At 31.3% G+C, this 21471-nt stretch overlaps 1 protein-coding gene across 6 annotated transcripts in view; it reads left to right on the top strand.

Annotated features, from left to right (window-relative positions):
* The window catches only part of LOC143077737 (E3 ubiquitin-protein ligase HUWE1-like), a 153561-nt gene that overhangs the window by 3270 nt on the left and 128820 nt on the right, over positions 1–21471 (top strand). For all 6 annotated transcript variants that reach the window (XM_076252990.1, XM_076252991.1, XM_076252988.1 and 3 more), the window contains exons 2-15: positions 8016–8097; positions 8694–8792; positions 9091–9207; positions 11982–12142; positions 13077–13155; positions 15183–15245; positions 15666–15740; positions 17199–17315; positions 17893–17992; positions 18510–18610; positions 18921–18982; positions 19713–19801; positions 20961–21041; positions 21318–21403. In XM_076252990.1, the coding sequence (XP_076109105.1) occupies positions 8053–8097; positions 8694–8792; positions 9091–9207; positions 11982–12142; positions 13077–13155; positions 15183–15245; positions 15666–15740; positions 17199–17315; positions 17893–17992; positions 18510–18610; positions 18921–18982; positions 19713–19801; positions 20961–21041; positions 21318–21403 (1275 nt within the window). In that variant the 5' untranslated portion in view covers positions 8016–8052. The remainder of the gene's footprint in view (positions 1–8015; positions 8098–8693; positions 8793–9090; positions 9208–11981; positions 12143–13076; positions 13156–15182; positions 15246–15665; positions 15741–17198; positions 17316–17892; positions 17993–18509; positions 18611–18920; positions 18983–19712; positions 19802–20960; positions 21042–21317; positions 21404–21471) is intronic.

Below are 21471 nucleotides of genomic sequence, written 5' to 3'. Positions count from 1 at the left end.
GGATGTGAACAAAAAGGGGGGGGGGGGGGGGGGTTTAAATTTTTCTCATTTCAGATTTCATAAATAAAAAAAATTTCTTCAAACATTTTTTTGAGAGGATTAATATTCAACAGCATAGTGAATTGCTCAAAGGCAAAAAAAAACTTTTAAGTTCATTAGACCACATTCATTCTGTGTTAGAAACCAATGCTGTGTCAACTATTTTATTTTAGATTTAAAAAGTTTGAAGAAGAAATCTTTAATTGATTTGTAAAATCTTGACATTTGTTTTTTGTAAAAAAAAACACCATGTAATGTCAAAAATTTGATCACAATCCAAATTCAGAGCTGTATCACGCTTGAATGTTTTGTCCATACTTGCCCCAACTGTTCAGGGTTCGACCTCTGCGGTCGTATAAAGCTGCGCCCTGCGGAGCACCTGGTTGTGAATATAAAATTTTAATCTTTTAGTTAATCATGCCTTAGTAGCATTTAGTAGAAATCAAATGCATATTTAAAGATTTATAGCATTTTGCCAGTCTTCACGCTGAATGGCAGTCCTGGCAGCCCAGGCTTGTAAAATTGCACTTGGGCCTGTTAAAATTCTATCTACAGGCCGATAGATTCTAACTAAAAAATTTCAAAAATTGAGCTCCGGGCCTGTAGATTTAACAGTTCACCGTGTAAACTGTAATTTGCAATTCTTTACAAGAGTCCAAATGTCACAGAAATTGATAATTATAAGTCACATACAGCCTTCAACACTGATCAAAGCCTATACTGTACAGTCTGCTATATAATACAAAACCCAGAAATAACACATGTACTGGTAAAACAATTCAAAAGAGAAAACTAACCGCCTAAAAAGGAAGATCAAACATGTAGCACAGCAGCGAACAACAACCACTAAATTACAGGCTCCTGACTTGGGACAGGCACATACCATAAGTATATGACAGGGTTAAACATGTTAGCATGATTCCAACCCTTCCCTTAACCTGGGACAGTGGTGTAACAGTTCAACATAGCAACGAACTATAAAAATCAGTAGGAAAATGCTTGACCCATCAGATAGATTCAAATAGAGTGGACCTGGCTGAGTACTTGTATATCCCAACAACAAAAAGACACTAAAGTACAGATCTGAGAATACTCGCAGTTACTGACAGCTAATGCAAAGTCGATGACAACTGATTAAAAATAATCATGCGTCTAAGACTATTGGAATATTTGACTGATAAAACTCTGACACTAACCTGTACATGTGCAGGGGTCACCACACTTTAAAATTATAGGGAGAAGTCACTTCTCCCTGGCAGCAATACAGGGAGAAGTGAAGACCCAACAGGGAGACTTCAGGGAGAAGTGAAGGCTCAACAGGGAGACTAGTGAAAATCGACAGATCGCGTGTATACTTTTTATGAATAAAATTTTCTAAGAATCTATACTTTTTGTTACTTTTCTAATAATTTTTTACTTTTTGTAAGTCATTGTCTTGCCATGTTTGTAGTCTGAAATACTTTTTTATTTACATGTGTACCTATGCAAATTGTCAAAAAATATCATGACACAAGGACCATAAGTTAATGGCATAAGAGCTATAGCTATGTTTATTCTGGTAGGTCTGAATGAATTGAAGATTTGATCAAATTATGCTGCATTTCAAAGATTTTACAATTAAACCCAAGTCCAAGAACCTTTTAAAACAGAAATAATAATCAATTAAGAAAAGTTAAAATACGGTTTCACTGTCTTTCATAGCTAAGATCATGATTCAAAAATGTATTTGTTCTTAAAATAATATTTAATAAGAATTGAGAGAGAAAACTGTTTGACATGTGTTGAAAACGTAAAGTAAAACTGTTAATTTCAAATCGTGTACATGTAATCGCACACGTTTGCGGTATATTCATGGAAATGTCAATTTCCAAAATCAAGTTGCCGTTAGAAATGTATGTAATTGATTCTAAAACACTTCACGAGTGTTTAAATATGACTAAATCACAAAAAAATAACATTGTATTCAGTCATATTTTTCATAACCGGAATTGAATAGATACTTGTAAATCAAAAACAAATACGGTGCGATCCGCGTCAAAAATTCTTACTATATATTTTTCAAAAATATACGACTTTGGAAGTAAATATTGCCAATCCTAATCAAATTAATGAGCAGATATTCATTGAAATACTGTTTAAAGGACCTTTAGCTGAAACAAAGCACATGTATCAGTCTGTAAAACAAAATCCTGAACGAAAACCGACTGCGTTTTTATAGTTTATAATCATTGTGCTCGTTCCTGGTAGTGTACTAAACTACCTAAGTAGTAAAAATACAAGTGGATACCAGTTGATAATATTCCGTTTTTGAAAAGAAATCTGAAATTTTTTATAGGGCATCACATATTGTCAGTAAATATAAGAAAATCAAAATTAATAGTGCATATCAATATGGATTAGGTAAATGATGAGTTGAAAAGATGAAATGGCGCCATCTACAATTTTCAATAACAAAGATGGCGGACAATAAAAAATTCGCAAGGGTTCCACGGAACCCAGTGTCTCGCCTACTTTTGCTGTTAATCGCAGACTCAACAAAAATGAGGAAAAACATCAATAAAAATTTCCCTCTCGATACTGTCTTTTGATTGAAAGAAGCTTCCAAGTTTGGTAAAAAATCCAGGATAGTTTATGAATCTAATAAATGTTTTATAAACTTTAACTGCAGACTGTATGTAATGTTAACTGGAAGAAAAACTAAGTCCATTTATAAGTAAAATACGGAAAAAGTGAATTTTTTTTTACAAAATTTCCTTCTTGATACTATCTTATGATCATAAACAAGCTTCTGTCCAAGTTTGGTACAAATCAAGGACAGTTTATGAAAGTTATTAAAATTTTAAAAACTTTAACCACAGAGTGAATGTAATGTTTCCTCGCAAAAAAAACTAAGTCCATTTATAAGTAAAATACGGAAAAGTGGAAATTCATTTTTACAAAATTTTCTTCTTGATACTATCTTATGATCATAAACAAGCTTCTGTCCAAGTTTGGTACAAATCAAGGATAGTTTATGAAAGTTATTAAAATTTTAAAAACTTTAACCACAGAGTGAATGTAATGTTTCCTCGCAGAAAAACTAAGTCCATTTATAAGTAAAATACGGAAAAAATGGAATTTTATTTTTACAAAATTTACTTCTGGATACTTTCTTATGATCATAAACAAGCTTCTGTCCAAGTTTGGTAGAAATTCAGTATAGTTTAAGAAAGTTATTAAAATTTCAAAAACTTTAACCACAGAGTGAATATTTGTGGACGCCGCCGACGACGGAATGTAGGATCGCTTAGTCTCGCTTTTTCGACTAAAGTCGAAGGCTCGACAAAAATCATAACAAAATCGAGATTTTTCTTTTTACTAGCTTATAGTACACCCGGGCATGCAATTTTTATGTTGAAGTATGATACTATCGCGGAGGAATCAGTTAATTTGGGGAAAACATGCTTTGTATTTCAATACCTATCGGTCGTTTACGTTTGAATCGAGAATTTCTCAAAAATCATGAGGCGACATTGGGGAATTTTACTGAAAATCGAGGGCGACATAAACTTCTCCCTGGAGCTTCTCTAGAGCGAAGTGGGGAGACCTAGAGCGACTTTGTCACCCACTTCGCCTGGTGTGGTGACCCCTGCATGTGATATGTTAATGCTTCATACATTTTTGTCGAGCCTTCGACTTTAGTCGAAAAAGCGAGACTAAGCGATCCTACATTCCGTTGTCCTCCGCGGCGGCGTCCACAAATATTCACTCTGTGGTTAAAGTGTTTGAAATTTTAATAACTTTCTTAAACTATACTGAATTTCTACCAAACATGGACAGAAGCTTGTTTATGATCATAAGAAAGTATCCAGAAGTAAATTTTGTAAAAATAAAATTCCATTTTTTCCGTATTTTACTTATAAATGGACTTTGTTTTTTCTGCGAGGAAACATTACATTCACTCTGTGGTTAAAGTTTTAAAAATTTTAATAACTTTCATAAACTATCCTTGATTTGTACCAAACTTGGACAGAAGCTTGTTTATGATCATAAGATAGTATCAAGAAGAATATTTTGTAAAAATAAATTTCCACTTTTCCATATTTTACTTATAAATGGACTTAGTTTTTCTGCGAGGAAACATTACATTCACTCTGTGGTTTAAGTTTTTAAAATTTTTATAATGTTCTTAAACTATCCTGGATTTCTACCAAACTTAGACAGAAGCTTGTTTCTGATCATAAGATATTATTCAGAAGTAAATTTTGTAAAAAAAAAATTCACTTTTTCCGTATTTTACTTATCAATGGACTTAGTTTTTATACGACCGCAAATTTTGAAAAAATTTTCGTCGTATATTGCTATCACGTTGGCGTCGGCGTCGTCGTCGTCGTCGTCGTCCGGCGTCCGAATACTTTTAGTTTTCGCACTCTAACTTTAGTAAAAGTGAATGGAAATCTATGAAATTTTAACACAAGGTTTATGACCACAAAAGGAAGGTTGGTATTGATTTTGGGAGTTTTGGTCCCAACATTTTAGGAATTAGGGGCCAAAAAGGGCCCGAATAAGCATTTTCTTGGTTTTCGCACTATAACTTTAGTTTAAGTTAATAGAAATCTATGAAATTTTGACACAAGGTTTATGACCACAAAAGAACGGTTGGGATTGATTTTGGGAGTTTTGGTCTCAACAGTTTAGGAATTAGGGGCCAAAAAAGGGCCCAAATAAGCATTATTCTTGGTTTTCGCACAATAACATTAGTTTAAGTAAATAGAAATCAATGAAATTTAAACACAATGTTAATGACTACAAAAGGAAGGTTGGTATTGATTTTGGGAGTTTAGGTCCCAATAGTTTAGGAATTAGGGGCCAAAAAGGGACCCAAATAAGCATTTTTCTTGGTTTTCACACCATAACGTTAGTATAAGTAAATAGAAATCTATGAAATTTAAACACAAGGTTTATGACCATAAAAGAAAGGTTGGGTTTGATTTTGGGAGTTTTGGTCCCAACATAATAAGGGGCCCAAAGGGTCCAAAATTAAACTTTTGTTTGATTTCATCAAAATTGAATAATTGGGGTTCTTTGATATGCTGAATCTAACTGTCATGACTGTGTATGTAGATTCTTAACTTTTGGTCCCGTTTTCAAATTGGTCTACATTAAGGTCCAAAGGGTCCAAAATTAAACTTAGTTTGATTTTGACAAAAAATGAATCAGTTAGGTTCTTTGATATGCTGAATCTAAAAATGTACTTAGATTCTTGATTATTGGCCCAGTTTTCAAGTTGGTCCAAATCGGGGTCCAAAATTAAACTTTGTTTGATTTCATCAAAAATTGAATAAATGGGGTTCTTTGATATACCAAATCTAACTGTGTATGTAGATTCTTCATTTTTGGTCCTGTTTTCAAATTGGTCTACACTAAAGTCCAAAGGGTCCAAAATTAAACTTAGTCTGATTTTAACAAAAATTGAAATCTTGAAGTTCTTTGATATGCTGAATCCAAAAATGTACTTAGATTTTTTATTATGGGCCCAGTTTTCAAGTTGGTCCAAATCAGGATCTAAAATTATTATATTAAGTATTGTGCAATAGCAAGTCTTTTCAATTGCACAGTATTGCGCAATGGCAAGAAATATCTAATTGCACAATATTGTGAAATATCAAATTTTTTTTTAATTAGAGTTATCTTTCTTTGTCCAGAATAGTAAGCAAGAAATATCTAATTGCAAAATATTGTGCAATAGCAAGATTTTTTTTTAATTGGAGTTATCTTTCTTTGTCCAGAATCAACTTAAATCTTTGTTATATACAATATACAATGTATATTCACTTTTTACTACCAACTGATAAATTAAAATAATCTTTACCATTCAGTGATAACAAGCAGTTTTTTTACATCTTAATATTTTATGATGTATTTAAATGAGTAGTTATTGTTGCAAACTCCATTAGAAATTTTAATTGATTAGTTTTGGAATAAGGGAAAGGGGGATGTGATTAAAAAAATTGGGTTCAATTTTTCTCATTTGAAATTTCATAAATAAAAAAGAAAATTTCTTCAAACATTTTTTTGAGAGGATTAATATTCAACAGCATAGTGAATTGCTCTAAGAGAAACAAAAATTTTAAGTTCATTAGAACACATTCATTCTGTGTCAGAAACCTATGCTGTGTCAACTATTTAATCACAATCCAAATTTAGAGCTGAATCCAGCTTGAATGTTGTGTCCATACTTGCCCTAACCGTTCAGGGTTCAACCTCTGCGGTCGTATAAAGCTACGCCCTGCGGAGCATCTGGTTCTTCCAGTTAACATTACATACAGTCTGCAGTTAAAGTTTATACAACATTTATTAGATTCATAAACTATCCTGGATTTTTTACCAAACTTGGAAGCTTCTTTCAATCAAAAGACAGTATCGAGAGGGAAAATTTTATTGATGTTTTTCCTCATTTTGTTGAGTCTGCAATTAACAGCAAAAGTAGGCGCAGTGATTTTGCTAGCACTCGTCACTTTCGTATTTTACGAAAGGGTTTTCTCATTGACGAAAGTATTTCAAATCAATTTCGTCACTTTAATTTTGAAAGTGAAAAAAAAATTTCGCAATAAAAACTATAAATCTACCTGTCCATGTTTTTGACAAGTTTATGGCCTCCAGGTAATTAAACATTTCATAAAGGTATTACAAGTTGTGATTACAACTAATCCGCCTATCGCCATCGGATGGGTCACTAATCCGTTAATTATTAATAAACCCCATAATTGAATGACCATCATAATTATTTCCCCCAGGAAGATCAGTCAGTCAGTCGGCATTTCAACAACCAGGAGTATAGTTTCGTCATTTAATAAAAAATGTAACAACCCGGGCAGTTCGCATTTGAATTTCAATATTTCTCAAACGATCACAATCTGAAGTTCGTTTGTCGTAGATTCGTCATTCGAAGGCATTTTCGTCATATTTGATTTAAATTTTCATCAAAAACTTCCGGCAATTTCCATTTAAAATAAAGAAATTTAATGTGTTTATTCAAAACTTTCACAAGTTAAACAGGTGCTTTCTGTATTGTGTTCTACGCATGCGTGAAAGTATTCCTTTGACTATTTATAGACATTAAAAACGTAAAATACGAAATCATATAGAATCAATTTAACGAGAGAGACAAATATATATCTCTTACTAAAGGAATTTAAATCGAAAAAATATAATTTTCTGATGAATCCGGACTCGTTTTAAATTTATTATCCACGTGTCACTTCCCGTTTTCGTTTCATTTTAAAACCGAAAGTAGTAAACGTGATCTATTGTTGATTTGTTTACAACCTCCTTTCAGTCATTATAATAGTTCCAAAAAGGATTTTACACATTTCCAACTTGATAGAAATGATTTCCAAATATCGATTTAGACCTTTTATAAGGATAATGATTATTGAGTGAAATAATTATTGCAAGTTAGTTTCTGCTGTGATTCCTTGTTTAAAAAAAAAATAGAATCCAACTTTTGTTGATCAGGAATGACCCCTGGAACAAACTGAAGAGAAATTGTGAACTTAATTTCTGGATTCCATGTCAGAATCTTTCATAATAATGGCCAATACAGTCAAATCATACAATAACTGCCAACCATGCTGGTGCCTCAATCCCTTAAAATCTGACAAAGTCAAAAGATGAAGTTAGTAATATACATCATTGGTCCCTTGCTTTTACACAAAATAAGGTTGATTTTAATAGCGCGCAAAAGTGACTAAAGCCCTCAAAATCCTAGCTTAAACCCTGAGTAGGCGAGACACTGGGTTCCACGGAACCCTTACGAATTTTACTATTGCTATGTATTACTCTTGTAAATTTGTTGCAGTCATAATCGTATGCTCACACATAAATTACTTTCAGAATACATGACTTAATGAATGAAGTACATTAACAGATATTGATAACATACAGAACTGAAAACATGCCTCAATTTAACATGTATATATATATATTTTTTTTAGGAACTTGTATTTGTTAGAATAGTTACAGAACTTCACAATGAAGATTGACAGAGCAAAGTTGAAAAAGTCAACAACAGAAGTGGTAAGAATTAAAGTATATAACACGATCTTTTCTACATGTTCACAATTTTCTTCAAAGACTGTTTCAGCATCATGTGACTAATAAAACAAGATTTTATCAAGAGAGGTGAAATATAATGGGGATGTTTTAACTTACAACTAAGAAAAGCAATCTACATGTAACTATGTCATAGCAAAAAATGGCAAAAAGACTACAGTATTCAAAACACAACATAGATAACTTAATTCTGATCAACATGATCCAACATCAAAATTGGGAGTGATACCAACTTCTCTGTATTTGTGAATGCCAGATACTACAATCAGACAGAGCATTGGGTTCCACAACTTTGAAATTGATGCCAAATATAGTTCATTTGTGTTAGCAAACTGAAGTAAAAAAAATCTTTTTTTGACAACACATGACGTGCTGGTCCTTAAAACCTATTGAAAGTGTCAAAGTTGCATGAATTCAATGAATTGTAACATGTGAGCTTCAATAGAATAGTAAGTGTTGCCAATGAGTCACAATTGTCTTATTTGGTAACAATCTGTTGGTTTATTGCTTTACCTTCATTTTAAGTTACTTTGTTTATAACTATAAATTATATTTTTCAGCCTGTTGATTGCAGAGCACTTATAGAAAAGCTAAAAGTAGCTACAGAAGAAAATCTCAAAAGCGAATTGTTGCAGTTAAAAACATGGACATTTGGAAAGGTACTTGCAATAGTGTCATCAAATTTATTTCATATATGATAAAGTTGTAAGGATTCTTAAATATGAAAAAAAATTAAATGAAGTAGTTAGTAAATTTTGATGTTACACTACCACAACAGTTTTCTTTCAGTTCACGATGAAGAAATGGAACATAGACATTTAATATTGTAAATCTTCTTAACACACAGAAGTATAAATCAATACACATATCATAATTGTCAGAAGTAACCAATATGTCAAAAAACATTATAAAACCAGTAATTATTTTTTTTTAATTTATGAGTTGTGTTACTTGCAGTGTGAATTGTATCATTGGTCAGATGTATTGGACAGATTTGATGAAGTTTTGGAAAAGACTTGTAAGAAAGAAGAGGGAAAATGGACTTTGTCCTGCGACCAGTCTGGAAAGGAAGATGTAAGTGTCTGAGATGCATTTTTATACGACCCCAAAAATTTTATGGGATCGTATAATGGTATGATGTCGTCATCGGAAGACACATTGGTTTCTGGATAATAACTTTAGTTTAAGTAACTAGATCTTAATCGGAATAAGGGGCCTAAAACAAGCATTTTTCTCGTTTCAGGATAATAACTTGTGTAGAAGTATTTCAATTGCTCTGAAATCATACCGCAATGTTTAAAACCACAAGTAGAAGGTTTGGATTCATTTTAGGGTTATGGGGCCAAAGTTTAGGAATTAAGGGCCAACAAGTGGTCAAAACAAGCATTTTTCTAGTTTCAAGACACTAACTTATGTGTAATTGTATGGATCTCTCTGAAATTGTACCACAATGTACCATCTAACAAAGGGGAGGCTGGGATTAAGTTTTGGGTTAATTGCCCAAAATATGTAGGAATTAGGGGCCAAAAAGAAGCATGTTTCTAGTTTCCAAACAATCATGACAATAACTTTTGTTTAAGTGTATGGATCTCTCTGAAATTGTATTACAAGGTTCAATACTGCAATGGAAAGCATGGGATTGAGTTTAAGGGTTATTGCTCGAAGGGGGTTTCAAAAAGTTGGGGGCGGATTTTTTGTTTACCATCTTTTGAAGGGCTTCCTTTTTTCAAAAATTTTCAAATTTTGAATTTTGAAAAGTTTCAAGAAGAAATCTTCAATTGCACAGTATTGTGTAATTGATTTGTTAGATCTTTGACCACATTAATTTTGTGACAAAAACCTATATTATGTCAAAAATTTTATCACTATCCAAATTCAGACAGAATCAAGCTTGGATATTGTGACCAAATTTGCCCCAACTGTTCAGGGTTCAACCACTGGGGTCATATAAAGCTGCGCCCTGCAGAGCACCTGGTTGAATATTTTAATAACAAATTACTGATGCTAAACAACTGAAAATCAGAAATCATTATGAAGAGTGCTACTAATGATGAGGCAAATATCGAGCAACCAGATAGGTGTATTGAAAAAACAAGTACTTCAACCTTTATTGTCGAGCCTTCGACTTTAGTCGAAAAAGCGAGACTAAGCGATCCTACATTCCGTCGTCGTCGGCGTCGTCGGCGGCGTCAACAAATATTCACTCTGTGGTTAAAGTTTTTGAAATTTTAATAACTTTCTTAAACTATACTGGATTTCTACCAAACTTTGACAGAAGCTTGTTTATGATCATAAGATAGTATCCAGAAGTAAATTTTGTAAAAATAAAATTCCATTTTTTCCGTATTTTACTATAAATGGACTTAATTTTTCTGCGGGGAAACAAAACATTCACTCTGTGGTTAAAGTTTTTAGAATTTTAATAACTTTCTCAAACTATCCTGGGTTTGTACCAAACTTGGACAGAAGCTTGTTTATGATCATAAGATAATATCCAGAAGTAAATTTTGTAAAAATAAAATTCCATTTTTTCCGTATTTTACTTATAAATGGACTTAGTTTTTTCTGCGGGGAAACATTACATTCACTCTGTGGTTAAAGTTTTTAGAATTTTAATAACTTTCTTTAACTATCCTGGGTTTGTACCAAACTTGGACAGAAGCTTGTTTATGATCATAAGATAGTATCCAGAAGTAAATTTTGTAAAAATAAAATTCAATTTTTTCCGTATTTTACTTATAAATGGACTTAGTTTTTTCTGCAGGGAACCATTACATTCACTCTGTGGTTAAAGTTTTTAAAATTTAAATAACTTTCTTAAACTATCCTGGGTTTGTACCAAACTTGGAAATAACCTTATTTATGATCATAAGATTGTATCCAGAAGTAAAGTTTGTAAAAAGATTACTCTGTTTTTTTCTGTAATTTACTTTCAAATGGACTTAGATTTTCTTACAATCATAAAATAGTAACAAGAGGAATATTTTTATTGATTTTTTTCCTCATTGTTGTTGAGCCTGCGATTTACAGCAAAAATAGGCGAGACACTGGGTTCCGCGGAACCCTTACAAATTTTTATTCTGGCAGGATAAATAAAAAAGATTAAGAAATGCAGTGTATCCCAAACTCTGTCTGACCGACAAAATGTCAGACAAAAATTCATTCGGGCAGACAGAACTTAAAAGAGTGATTGGTTGAATATATAGTAGAAAATTTCAAATTTCTCTTTTGGTCAGACAAACCCTAAAACAGTTTAGCACAGACTGGAAATGTACATTTTTATGCTTTGATAATTATATAAAAAGGATTAAAGGGGTACCAAAATGTTGAACAGTAAACAATTAAGTGCTCCAATGAAATAGATGTACATCTACATAAAAAATCAAAAATTAACATCACTTGGTCAAGATAACATTCACATAGTAAAAGGCACATAATGTGGTGAGGTTAAAACAGTACATATAAAAAGAAAAATATCCTGTAAAGGGCTATAATTGAAGAATATGTATGATATCACTCGGTCTCAACTTGTATAAAGTTTTGACTGACACTCTTGGAAACTTGCACATCTCTGTGGGTTTTATCATTCAATTAGGTGTATATTATGCATTGTGTATCTTCATTTGTGTCTTGTCATGTGACATATGTGATTGTTTACAATGCTATATTAATGTAGTGATTGGCATCGTTGGGTAGAAGTTTATTGTAGCTTTTACCCTGGTATTGTAGCTAGACAGTAAATGATAATACAATGTAGATTCATCTCATTGAATGCTAGGAAATAATAAGTACAATAAAGAAACAGTGTGTGTAACTTTCAAGGTTAATTTCTTCCGTTCATTTTGTAGATGAAGAGTTTACTGCTGCATGTTTTGCACTTCACTTCCTTACTGATAGAACACAGCTTCTCCCGTCATTTGTACAACTCGATGGAACACTTGACAACTTTGCTGACGTCCTGTGATATGACTGTAGTTTTGGCAGTACTAAATCTCCTATATGTATTCAGGTAAGGGCAGAGTTTTTGATTTTTTTTCAAAATTTTGGTTAAAGGGATAACAAACAAAGTGGCAGTGACAAGCCTGACAGCAATGGTTAAATGATAAAACTCTGTGTAACTTTTGTTTTGACTTATCATCATCAGTACACAAATGTATAAAGCTATATCTGAAACTACAGGACTTATGGCATACATTATTGTTTTCAGGTGTGCTGTTTTATTAATATTTAAAAATCTACAAAGTTACTTCCCCTTGATATGTATTTTTTGGGTATATTATAAGCCCATTACCAAGATTGAAGTATATTTTTTATCTACAATTATCTGATCTATTTTGTATTCCATTTACTTTATACTCAAATACTTTGATATCAATGTTATTTTAAATTGTTTTACTTTTGCAAGAATGAAAATTAAAATATACCATAATTTGGACGAATTGCATATTAACTACACCACAAACAGCATTATACCCTGCATGATTTCTGTTCACAAATGTGAATTATAGTTTTTGTAGATTAAATTGATCAATATCATAAGATCAAACTTTATAGGTTAATAAAATTACAAAGTTACCAGTCCATGTGCAGTTTGAAAAGATGGGGCATGTTTTGGTATGCTTTAGATGAATTTGGCTATTTATTTTAGATATTTTTGACATATAGCTCTTCAATGATTTTCTGTACTTATATATCTTCGGATTTCAAATGTTTGGCTTTGAGTGTTCCTGATGAAGGTTACTCCAGAAAAGTGCTTCGGACGCAATAAATTATTAAACATGTTGTTTTCCATTTTTTAGTAGGTTGAAAATGTTTATTTAGAAAAAAAAAAAAAAAAGATGTTTTGGGACTTTTTGATTTTGTTTTAATTGTTTCATTGTAAAGATCTGGCCAGGAAACTTTAAAAAAAAAAAGCTCATCAGTGTCATTAATATCTATTTCAGCAAGCGCTCCAATTTCATCACAAGGTTAGCAAATGACAAGAAACAGGCCTTAATTATCAGATTGACTCATTTAGCTGAGGTAAGGTTGCCATTCATTGTACATACATTATTGCTATATATTGAATTGAAATGAATAGTTTGCATGATATATTATGTTTTTCTAAGATCTATTTTCATTGTTTATGAATAATGAACAGTGAACTGAAGATAGCAATTCTTCTCTAAAAATACTTTTGTTTATAAATAAAATTTGGATTGTTAGTACAAAAGACTCCACCTAATCGGATATTGGCTAAACGAATATATCGGCTTTTGTAATATTATTTCAAAACACAAAACCCTTCCCTATATGTTTAAGGTTAATTTTATCGTGTAATCGAATATTGGATGTAAGAATATATCTGCAAATCTAAATATTCAGGTAATTTTGTTAAAAACCATGTACATTTGGATATTTTCAATGATTTTCTGACAGGAAATGGACTCCGAAGTTACAAATTTGCAATTTTGCAGACAAGAAGATTTTATTTTTAATAAATAAAAAGGATCTATTGCTTATTAAATTGTTGATTGTTTTCTGATGTCATGTGAATTAGATGCCCTTTTACTTCAAATGGTTTGAACCTATTTATAAGTTATACAAGACTCAGTTGACAAGAGCAGTACGTTGATGTTGGGGAATTTTGATTAAACTCCAAATGCTTATAGAATGAGAAATATAATCTAAACTGAATGAATCTCCTTCTGAATAATTTATTACAATGTAAATATAACCCTATTGACAAAAGAAATCTGACTTGTGTCAGAAATATTTTTTTCAAATGTGCAAAGGTAACCACATGTCATGGCGGCAATATTGGTTTGTTTACAAATTTGTGAAGAAGCCTTTAGAACCATGACCTAAATATAAATAGTCTTCAGAAAACGTAAACTTTATACAATAACATTTTATCAATCATAATTATTGTCATAAAATTAAATTTGATTATTTAAAAAAATAAAATTATAACAATTACAATTTTAGTTCAGAGATTCTACCCAAACCTGCTTTGATCTATTTATAGCCAAATCAGTTTACCTGATTGAAAATGGAAATAATGCCTTTAATGGGTATTAATTTGTTTACTAAACAAATAAAGACAAATTATGGATGGAAGATAATAATTCACATAAATATTTCAGGACATTTGATTTATTTTAATAAATATAGGATTTAAAAGCTGCAAGTGCAAAACAAATTAATCATTACATAATCATCTGACATAATCTTTACACAAACTTGCAAACATCGAACTAAAGTAACTGATAAAAATCACTTCATCATCCTCCAGCCCTTTCACATATTAAGCAATTGTCAGGGTTAGTAACATCTCAGGATAAGATCTACTTATTATTGCAGAATATTGAATGAATATATATTTATCGTCTAATTGAATATATTCGGTAATCAGATATTTTTAGCTGACATTTTGGGTATCCAATTGTCCAAAGTCTACTGTACTGTATGTAAGTTATTTAAAATTTGTGATTTCATCAAAACTCTTGCAAATCTGTCAGAAGGTGATTATTTAAGTAAACAATTACAGGAATTGATAAATTAAAATATATTCTTGGCAGTAAAGGATGATATAATAAAAGAGGAAGGTGTGTCTATGGATACAGATGGCGCTGCTCAAGCTTGCTTCTCAATCAAAAATGGAACAAACGGAAGGACAAAGATAACATCTAATGCCCCCTTCCCCATGCCATGAGAGTATGAAAAGATCTTCCAACCTCCATATTATTATATCTGGAACAGCCCTAGCATAAAGATTTTTTATTTTATGCTCATTTACTGAGTATGAGAAATTTAGGGAAAACTATTTCATCAAATGCATTGTGTATCTTCATCTGTGTCTTGTCATGTGACATATGTGATTGTTTACAATGCTATATTAATGTAGTGATTGGCATCGTTGGGTAGAAGTTTGTTGTAATTTCTATCCTGGTATTGTAGCTAGACAATTTCTTTTGCTAAACCTTAGCATTTGTAAATATTTCATATATTTATATGAAAGGGTTTGTATCTTCTGCTTAAAACATATGACATTAAATTTTTATTTTCAGAGTTGGGGTGGAAAGGAAAATGGTTTTGGTTTGGCAGAGTGTTGCAAAAATAGCCAAGTATCGGTTAGTATTTGAAGAAAAGTAAACTTCCAAAGTTTGCATGGAATATTTCTTTTGTCTGGTTTAAGATATAGTGGCATATGTAGTAGTCAGTACTAGAGTAAATATAATGTGTTGTAGGATGGAAATTGAAGAATTATTCTACCCATTTCACATTTTCACAGTGCAGTTTAATGCCAAAATGTTGAGATTCAAGTTGCCTATGTTTTATGTATATTAGATTAGAAAATATCATGCACAGTAATCAAAGTAAGGTAAGTAAAAAAAAACAATTCTTATGGAGAACCTTATTATAATGATATATATGTAAGGATTGAGTGGAAAGTATTTCCTGTATTTTATTAGTCACTATCATAAGGTATATTTCTACTTCTGTTAAGGTTATTGAGAACGTTTTAATTTTTTTCTTCTTTATTGTTGTAGGAGTTTCCATCCAGTGCAACCACACTTCACTTTGAGTTTTACATGGAAAACAAGGAAGATAAAGCTGGGAAAAAGGTATTATATAGCTCAATTATAACAGGGCTCAAGCTACCAGGCGACTTGGGCGAAGAAGTCGCCTTCCCGACCGTCACTTCGCTTTCCCCGACCCCCAAAAGCGAAAACAAGTCGCCCTGTTCTTGACGATACTCGCTTTCAGTCGCTTCCGTAATCGAACATTTTCAATTTTTACCAAGTTGATGAAACATCAATTTTTTATTGATAATTAAAGAAATTCAGACATAAACGATTCATTATCTTTATTAAAGAGGTTGAAGCATTGTCTTCGCAGTGTGTAGCAGGTTATTTGATAAAAATACAACTTTTTATCACTTCGTGCATTTCCGCAAGTACCGGTGCTTGTTATACTCGAAAACGTACATCAACCTAAATTTCGGCGGCAAAATAAGTTTGTTACTTCATTTAAACGTGATAAAAGTTGCCTCCAGTAAATGTTTAATCCATTCATTGCATTAAAAACGTCATTTTCCTTTCCAAATAACTGGTCAAACATCGTTTATTTTTGTAAATTTTCTTGCATTCTTCCGCCATTGACCGATTTCTAAACTACGGATCTGAACCGGACTAGCTATGACCGAAATCCGTACTTTTACAATAATTACTACGGACGCACGGATGGAACAGCTGACCGAAGAATATTGATACCAAAGGGGAAACTGACGCATTCCACATGCATTAAGAGACTTCTGGTTACATCTAATTGATTGGTGTATATAATTCCCTATATTTTTTATGGATTGTTTCAAACTATGGATTAAAGTTGCTTAACTCTGAGACTATTATACTAATATCAATATATTATGGCCCAGCTTAATAACTTTTATATTTTTTTATGAAAAACACTGAATTTCATACACAAGATAATTTTTAATTAAATTGTAATTGATATACATTTTTTAAAATAATTTTTTTTTTTTTTTAGTGCTAGATATTTAGTTGGTAGTTTCTCACAAGAACCTTAAACTTAAACAACTTTTAATTTCAAATGTTACTTTAATTGTAATTTTTTTACTCGGGTATGAATTGAACAATATAAAAAGAACATTATTTACATATGGCCCTTTATACTATTGTAAAATCCAAACATTGTAGTGCACCGCGCGAATGAGCACTTCTCTTTCAAATCTCACCACTTCTCCCTATCAGTTTCAAAAAGAGAAGTCACTTCTCCCTATAATTCTGAAGTAGTGTGAGCCCTGTATAAGTTTATAGACTTGTTGGAAACTGCATCATCTCTGAAGTACAGAACAATTTAAAAAAATCATTAGGAAAGAAACATAAACAAAGCTTAATCTACATGTACTGTGAAGATCACCTCAATTAATGCATTAAAATTTAATCCAGTATATTCTGCTGTATTTTAATTTTCATGGAAGCTATTATCAAACACAACTTCTTTATTTACTGCTTTCATTGGTAGGATTAAAGAGAAAAAAGTTTTTTTTTACTTCACAGAATCAAGCCAGTGTTATAACTTCTATTCACATGGAAAATTTGGACAAATCAAAGAAGATGCCTTCAGAAATAATGGAAGAAATCATGTCATCTTTTAAAATTCCAGAAAATAAGCAGGTAATGACCTATAATGGTTTACTTTTATAAATTGTTATTTGGATGGAGAGTTGTCTCAGTGGCACTCATATCACATCTTCCTATATCTGTCTAAGAACATTATAATCATTAAAGATTAATATTTAATGCTAACTACAACTTTTGGCATATTATAAAGGATTTTAGGCATGTGCAGTAAAAAAAATGGTTTCATGATTAGTGTAAAGGTAATTTTATTTAAATGCAAGATATATCTTGATTGTATTTAGTTCCATAATTTTTTGAAGATATATCAGATATGTTTAATGTTTTGGTTTCTAGTTGCCTTTTCAACATTCTCTGGTATGTTCTTAATGAATGAGCATATAGTGTTTTGTTCTCGTTTGAGCATAGGTTTAAAAACCTGGCAACTAGTTTGAATGAAAACACTAGCAGACAAAGAGCTGGCAATAAATACCCAATTGTTACATTGGTTCCTTGGTCTGCATGTTTGTCTGTTCAAACTTTTTTTATCTACAAAACATGAATTATTTTTTTTGTCAAGTTTTACTTTTGCAATACATGGTGCAGTGATATAATTAATGCTTGTGTTTTTCAGACTTTGTTGTATACTCATATCAGACTTGCCTGTTTGTTCTCCAAGTATGAAGCAAGATTGCAGTGTGTTCAGGCAAGACTTCAGGCATTGGCAATCCTTGGTATGTACATCACATTTCATAGTTTACTTTAATGTCATAAATCTAATGATATTGATCTTGCTTTAAAGTCAAAACGAGATTTGTCAAATTTAAACATATTTAAAAAAAGGACTGTTCCAAAAATAAATGTATATGGGGAGGTGAGACAATTCATTTTTACATCATATGCATTAAATTTTAATTATTCCCTGTAATTGTTTATACTATCTTTATAAAATAACCACCACCCATCAAATTTAAAAAGACGTGCTTTCATCCCTACTTAATTCAAGAACAGGGGCCTAAGTTACATACAGGTTGTCAGGTCATAGTATTGGTTTATTTGTGTAGTAAAACTACATGAAAGACATTGATAAGAACAATTAAAAATAGTTTTTCCAGGCTTTTTGAAATATCCTGACATTTATGTATAATGCTACCATTTATATTGACTTAACTGTAACAGCTATACAATATAAAAATAGTAGTAATTGTTGATACATGTATCATATTTAGATATTCTATCTTTTTTTTACAGTATATTCCAATGCTGTACAAGAAAATATGAACTCTATGCTATATCCAGGATTAGTCGAAGAACTGGTAGATATAGTGGAAGTTAATGATTCAAATTTAGTTGTAAGTAAATGATTTCTTTTTTTGAAAAAAATAATCTAAACACATTTGAAATTTTTTTTGAAGGGGCACTTAGAAAAATTGTGCCATTGGATAAGAACTCACTTAATGTTAGGTTTATTTAGGCATGTTGGGGTTTGAATTTCTTTAAAGAAAATAAAACACTGTTAAAAAAAATTCAGGGATTGGTTAGATTGTTTTGTTTTAAACCACAAACAAGCAGTTTTAGAATATTCAAATATGCATGTTTTCAAAGAGAAAGCAGACAATAAAATGATTTCATGAAGCCGTTATATAATTTACTTTATTACAGGATATTAAAGCAGCATCTTTGAGAACTCTGACATCTATTATTCACATAGAAAGAAACCCAAAGTAAGTCTCTTAGATTATGTATAACATGGTATTAATTATGCATAGATGTTTCCAAATACATTTGAATATCACAATCTGAGTATAAAATGTTTCAAGTTAAACCTGATAGTTGTACATAACACGTTTGCAATAATTTTTGAAAATAAAAGGGTGATAGAAACACTTTAGTTCATTAATGGAAATTTATTGTATATACCGAAAAAGTGCATTTGTTTTGCCACATAATTAATCATGGTAATCCATAACAGTATAAACATGTCTAGTACTGGGTAATTATGCAAAATTGTTAACAGTAATGTTTTATGTACCAGGTCATTATGCAAGTATGAGAATTACTCTTTTATTATTATAGCAAATTTGATCCATTTGCAGCCGATTTCAATGAGTGTGTAGGTAAAGGTAATATATTTGGTAGCTCGCTTGTTAGCTGAACTGTAATGTCACTGTTAGGCTAGGTAAACTACCCTCCATTAAGAGTCGACTAGTCTGACAGATAACCAATCTATCTGTTTGTAGGGACTATACTACTTTGAAAGGAGGGTAGTATACCTTACCTAATAATGATTTCATGGTTCATTTAACAAGCTAACAAAGAATTCTATCTTTTTCTACATGTTTTATGCAATCGGCTGTATCAGTAACATGTTTGTCACTGAATGAGGATAAAACTCTAAACAAATTTGATCCATTTGATACTTGGACAACATTTTATCTTTTGTTTTATTTTTAGATTAACAAATATCATTGATGTGACTGGTGCATCTTCTTACCATGGCTTCTTACCAGTTCTAGTTAGATCATGTATACAGCATATGACAGGTAAGTAAAAATAATATGAGTGGATCTACATGTTGAATTAGTTTCCATTGCTTCAATTTAGTGATAGTATACAGTTATTTAATATGTAACTATGCAATAGATCAAAATATATTTCCCGAGGTATGATGAGGGAAATATATTTTGATCTATTGCACTGTTACAGATTCAATAACTGTTTTATTACCTTCAGTCAGTTCTAACAAATTCTTAGAAATTAAACACATGAAAGTAACAACCATATTAATTATAATGTGTAAGGAGCATACAACCAATACTTTAGAAATTCAATAAAATGGACAGGAAATCAAAGTAATTTATTCTCAACATTTTGCTCAAGTAATTCATTTAAGTCTACATCATCAACATTTGCAAGCCGCTCCATCGCAGAAGTTATTTGCAGACGATCAAAACAATAAACCCAAGAATGTTTAAAAGACCCAATTTGATTGAGAATGTTTTAAAGACCAAATTTGATTGGACAACATGAATACCTTTCAACTAATCAGATTTTAGAATAAGAGGTCATAACAGGTCATTGCAATAGACTGCACACAGGTGCAATAGAACGATATTTTACAGTGCAATAGACCAAAGAGCTAAAAATGGCAGAAAAATAGCAAATAATATAGAAATATTAATAAAACAGTAAAATATTCTGTATTAGGTAATAAAAAGGGATGTTGACATATAGTCAGTCTTAAAACAGCAAGGCTGTTTACTTAACTTTTTGAAACTTTGTTACAGTAAGGGTGTTCCATTTGAACATATTTGAGTAAGCAGTTTCATATTTTCAACAGCCACTGGTAGAAGATATATCAAATCTGGTTGCATTGTTTAGCTGTACACGATTAGTTGTTTTTTGTCCATAATTGTCTATGGGAAGTGTGCAATATTTGCCATGTTTTATGTTTTACACACCCAGTATCGATAGCAGCAATTTTACCCAATGTTTTATATTTTACACACCCAGTGTCGAAAAAAGCAATTTTACCCAACATGTACAGTACACTTTATCGTAATTTTATGTAAAATATTTATATATCAAAGTTCCATAAATCAAACCATCAGGGCAAAATTGTATTAGATGAATTGAAAACAATACTAATTTATGTATAATTGGTGAACACTAGATTTTCAAGAATTTCGCTTCATATTTCAGAGAAAGATTTGAAGCCTTTTCCTCAACAGTATGCCACTGCCTTATTTTCTTTCCTGTATCATTTAGCAAGTTATGAAAATGGTAAGTAAATGAGCTGTTTTGCCTTTTCGTTTTAAAAGAAAATAATGTTAAAATCTTGAAATTGTTCACAGTAGTCAGTCAATATATTCACAGATAAGAAAAATGTATTATAGCTATTATGAACCAGTTGCTTTACATTTTGGGAGATCAGCCCCTGACATCAGTATATATGGAAAACTTGAATACTGAAAATAGGAAAAATATCAGTTACTGATACCATTTCTATTTTAACCATACATGTATTATAATGGTTTGAATTACAACCTTTAATTTCAGGTGTAGAAGCTTTAGTATCTTGTGGCATGATGGAATGTTTGTTAAAAGTAATTAACTGGTATGGAGATGGTCAAGAACATATAACAGTAAGTTAATCTTAGATTTAAAAAAAATGAATAAAAAAAAATGATTTCTATATTTATTTTTTTAATGG

Source organism: Mytilus galloprovincialis, chromosome 1 (genome assembly GCF_965363235.1).
Source record: "Mytilus galloprovincialis chromosome 1, xbMytGall1.hap1.1, whole genome shotgun sequence".
Taxonomy (NCBI): domain Eukaryota; kingdom Metazoa; phylum Mollusca; class Bivalvia; order Mytilida; family Mytilidae; genus Mytilus; species Mytilus galloprovincialis.
The sequence above is the reverse complement of the archived record's forward strand: the minus strand, read 5'-3'. Positions and strand labels throughout refer to the sequence as shown.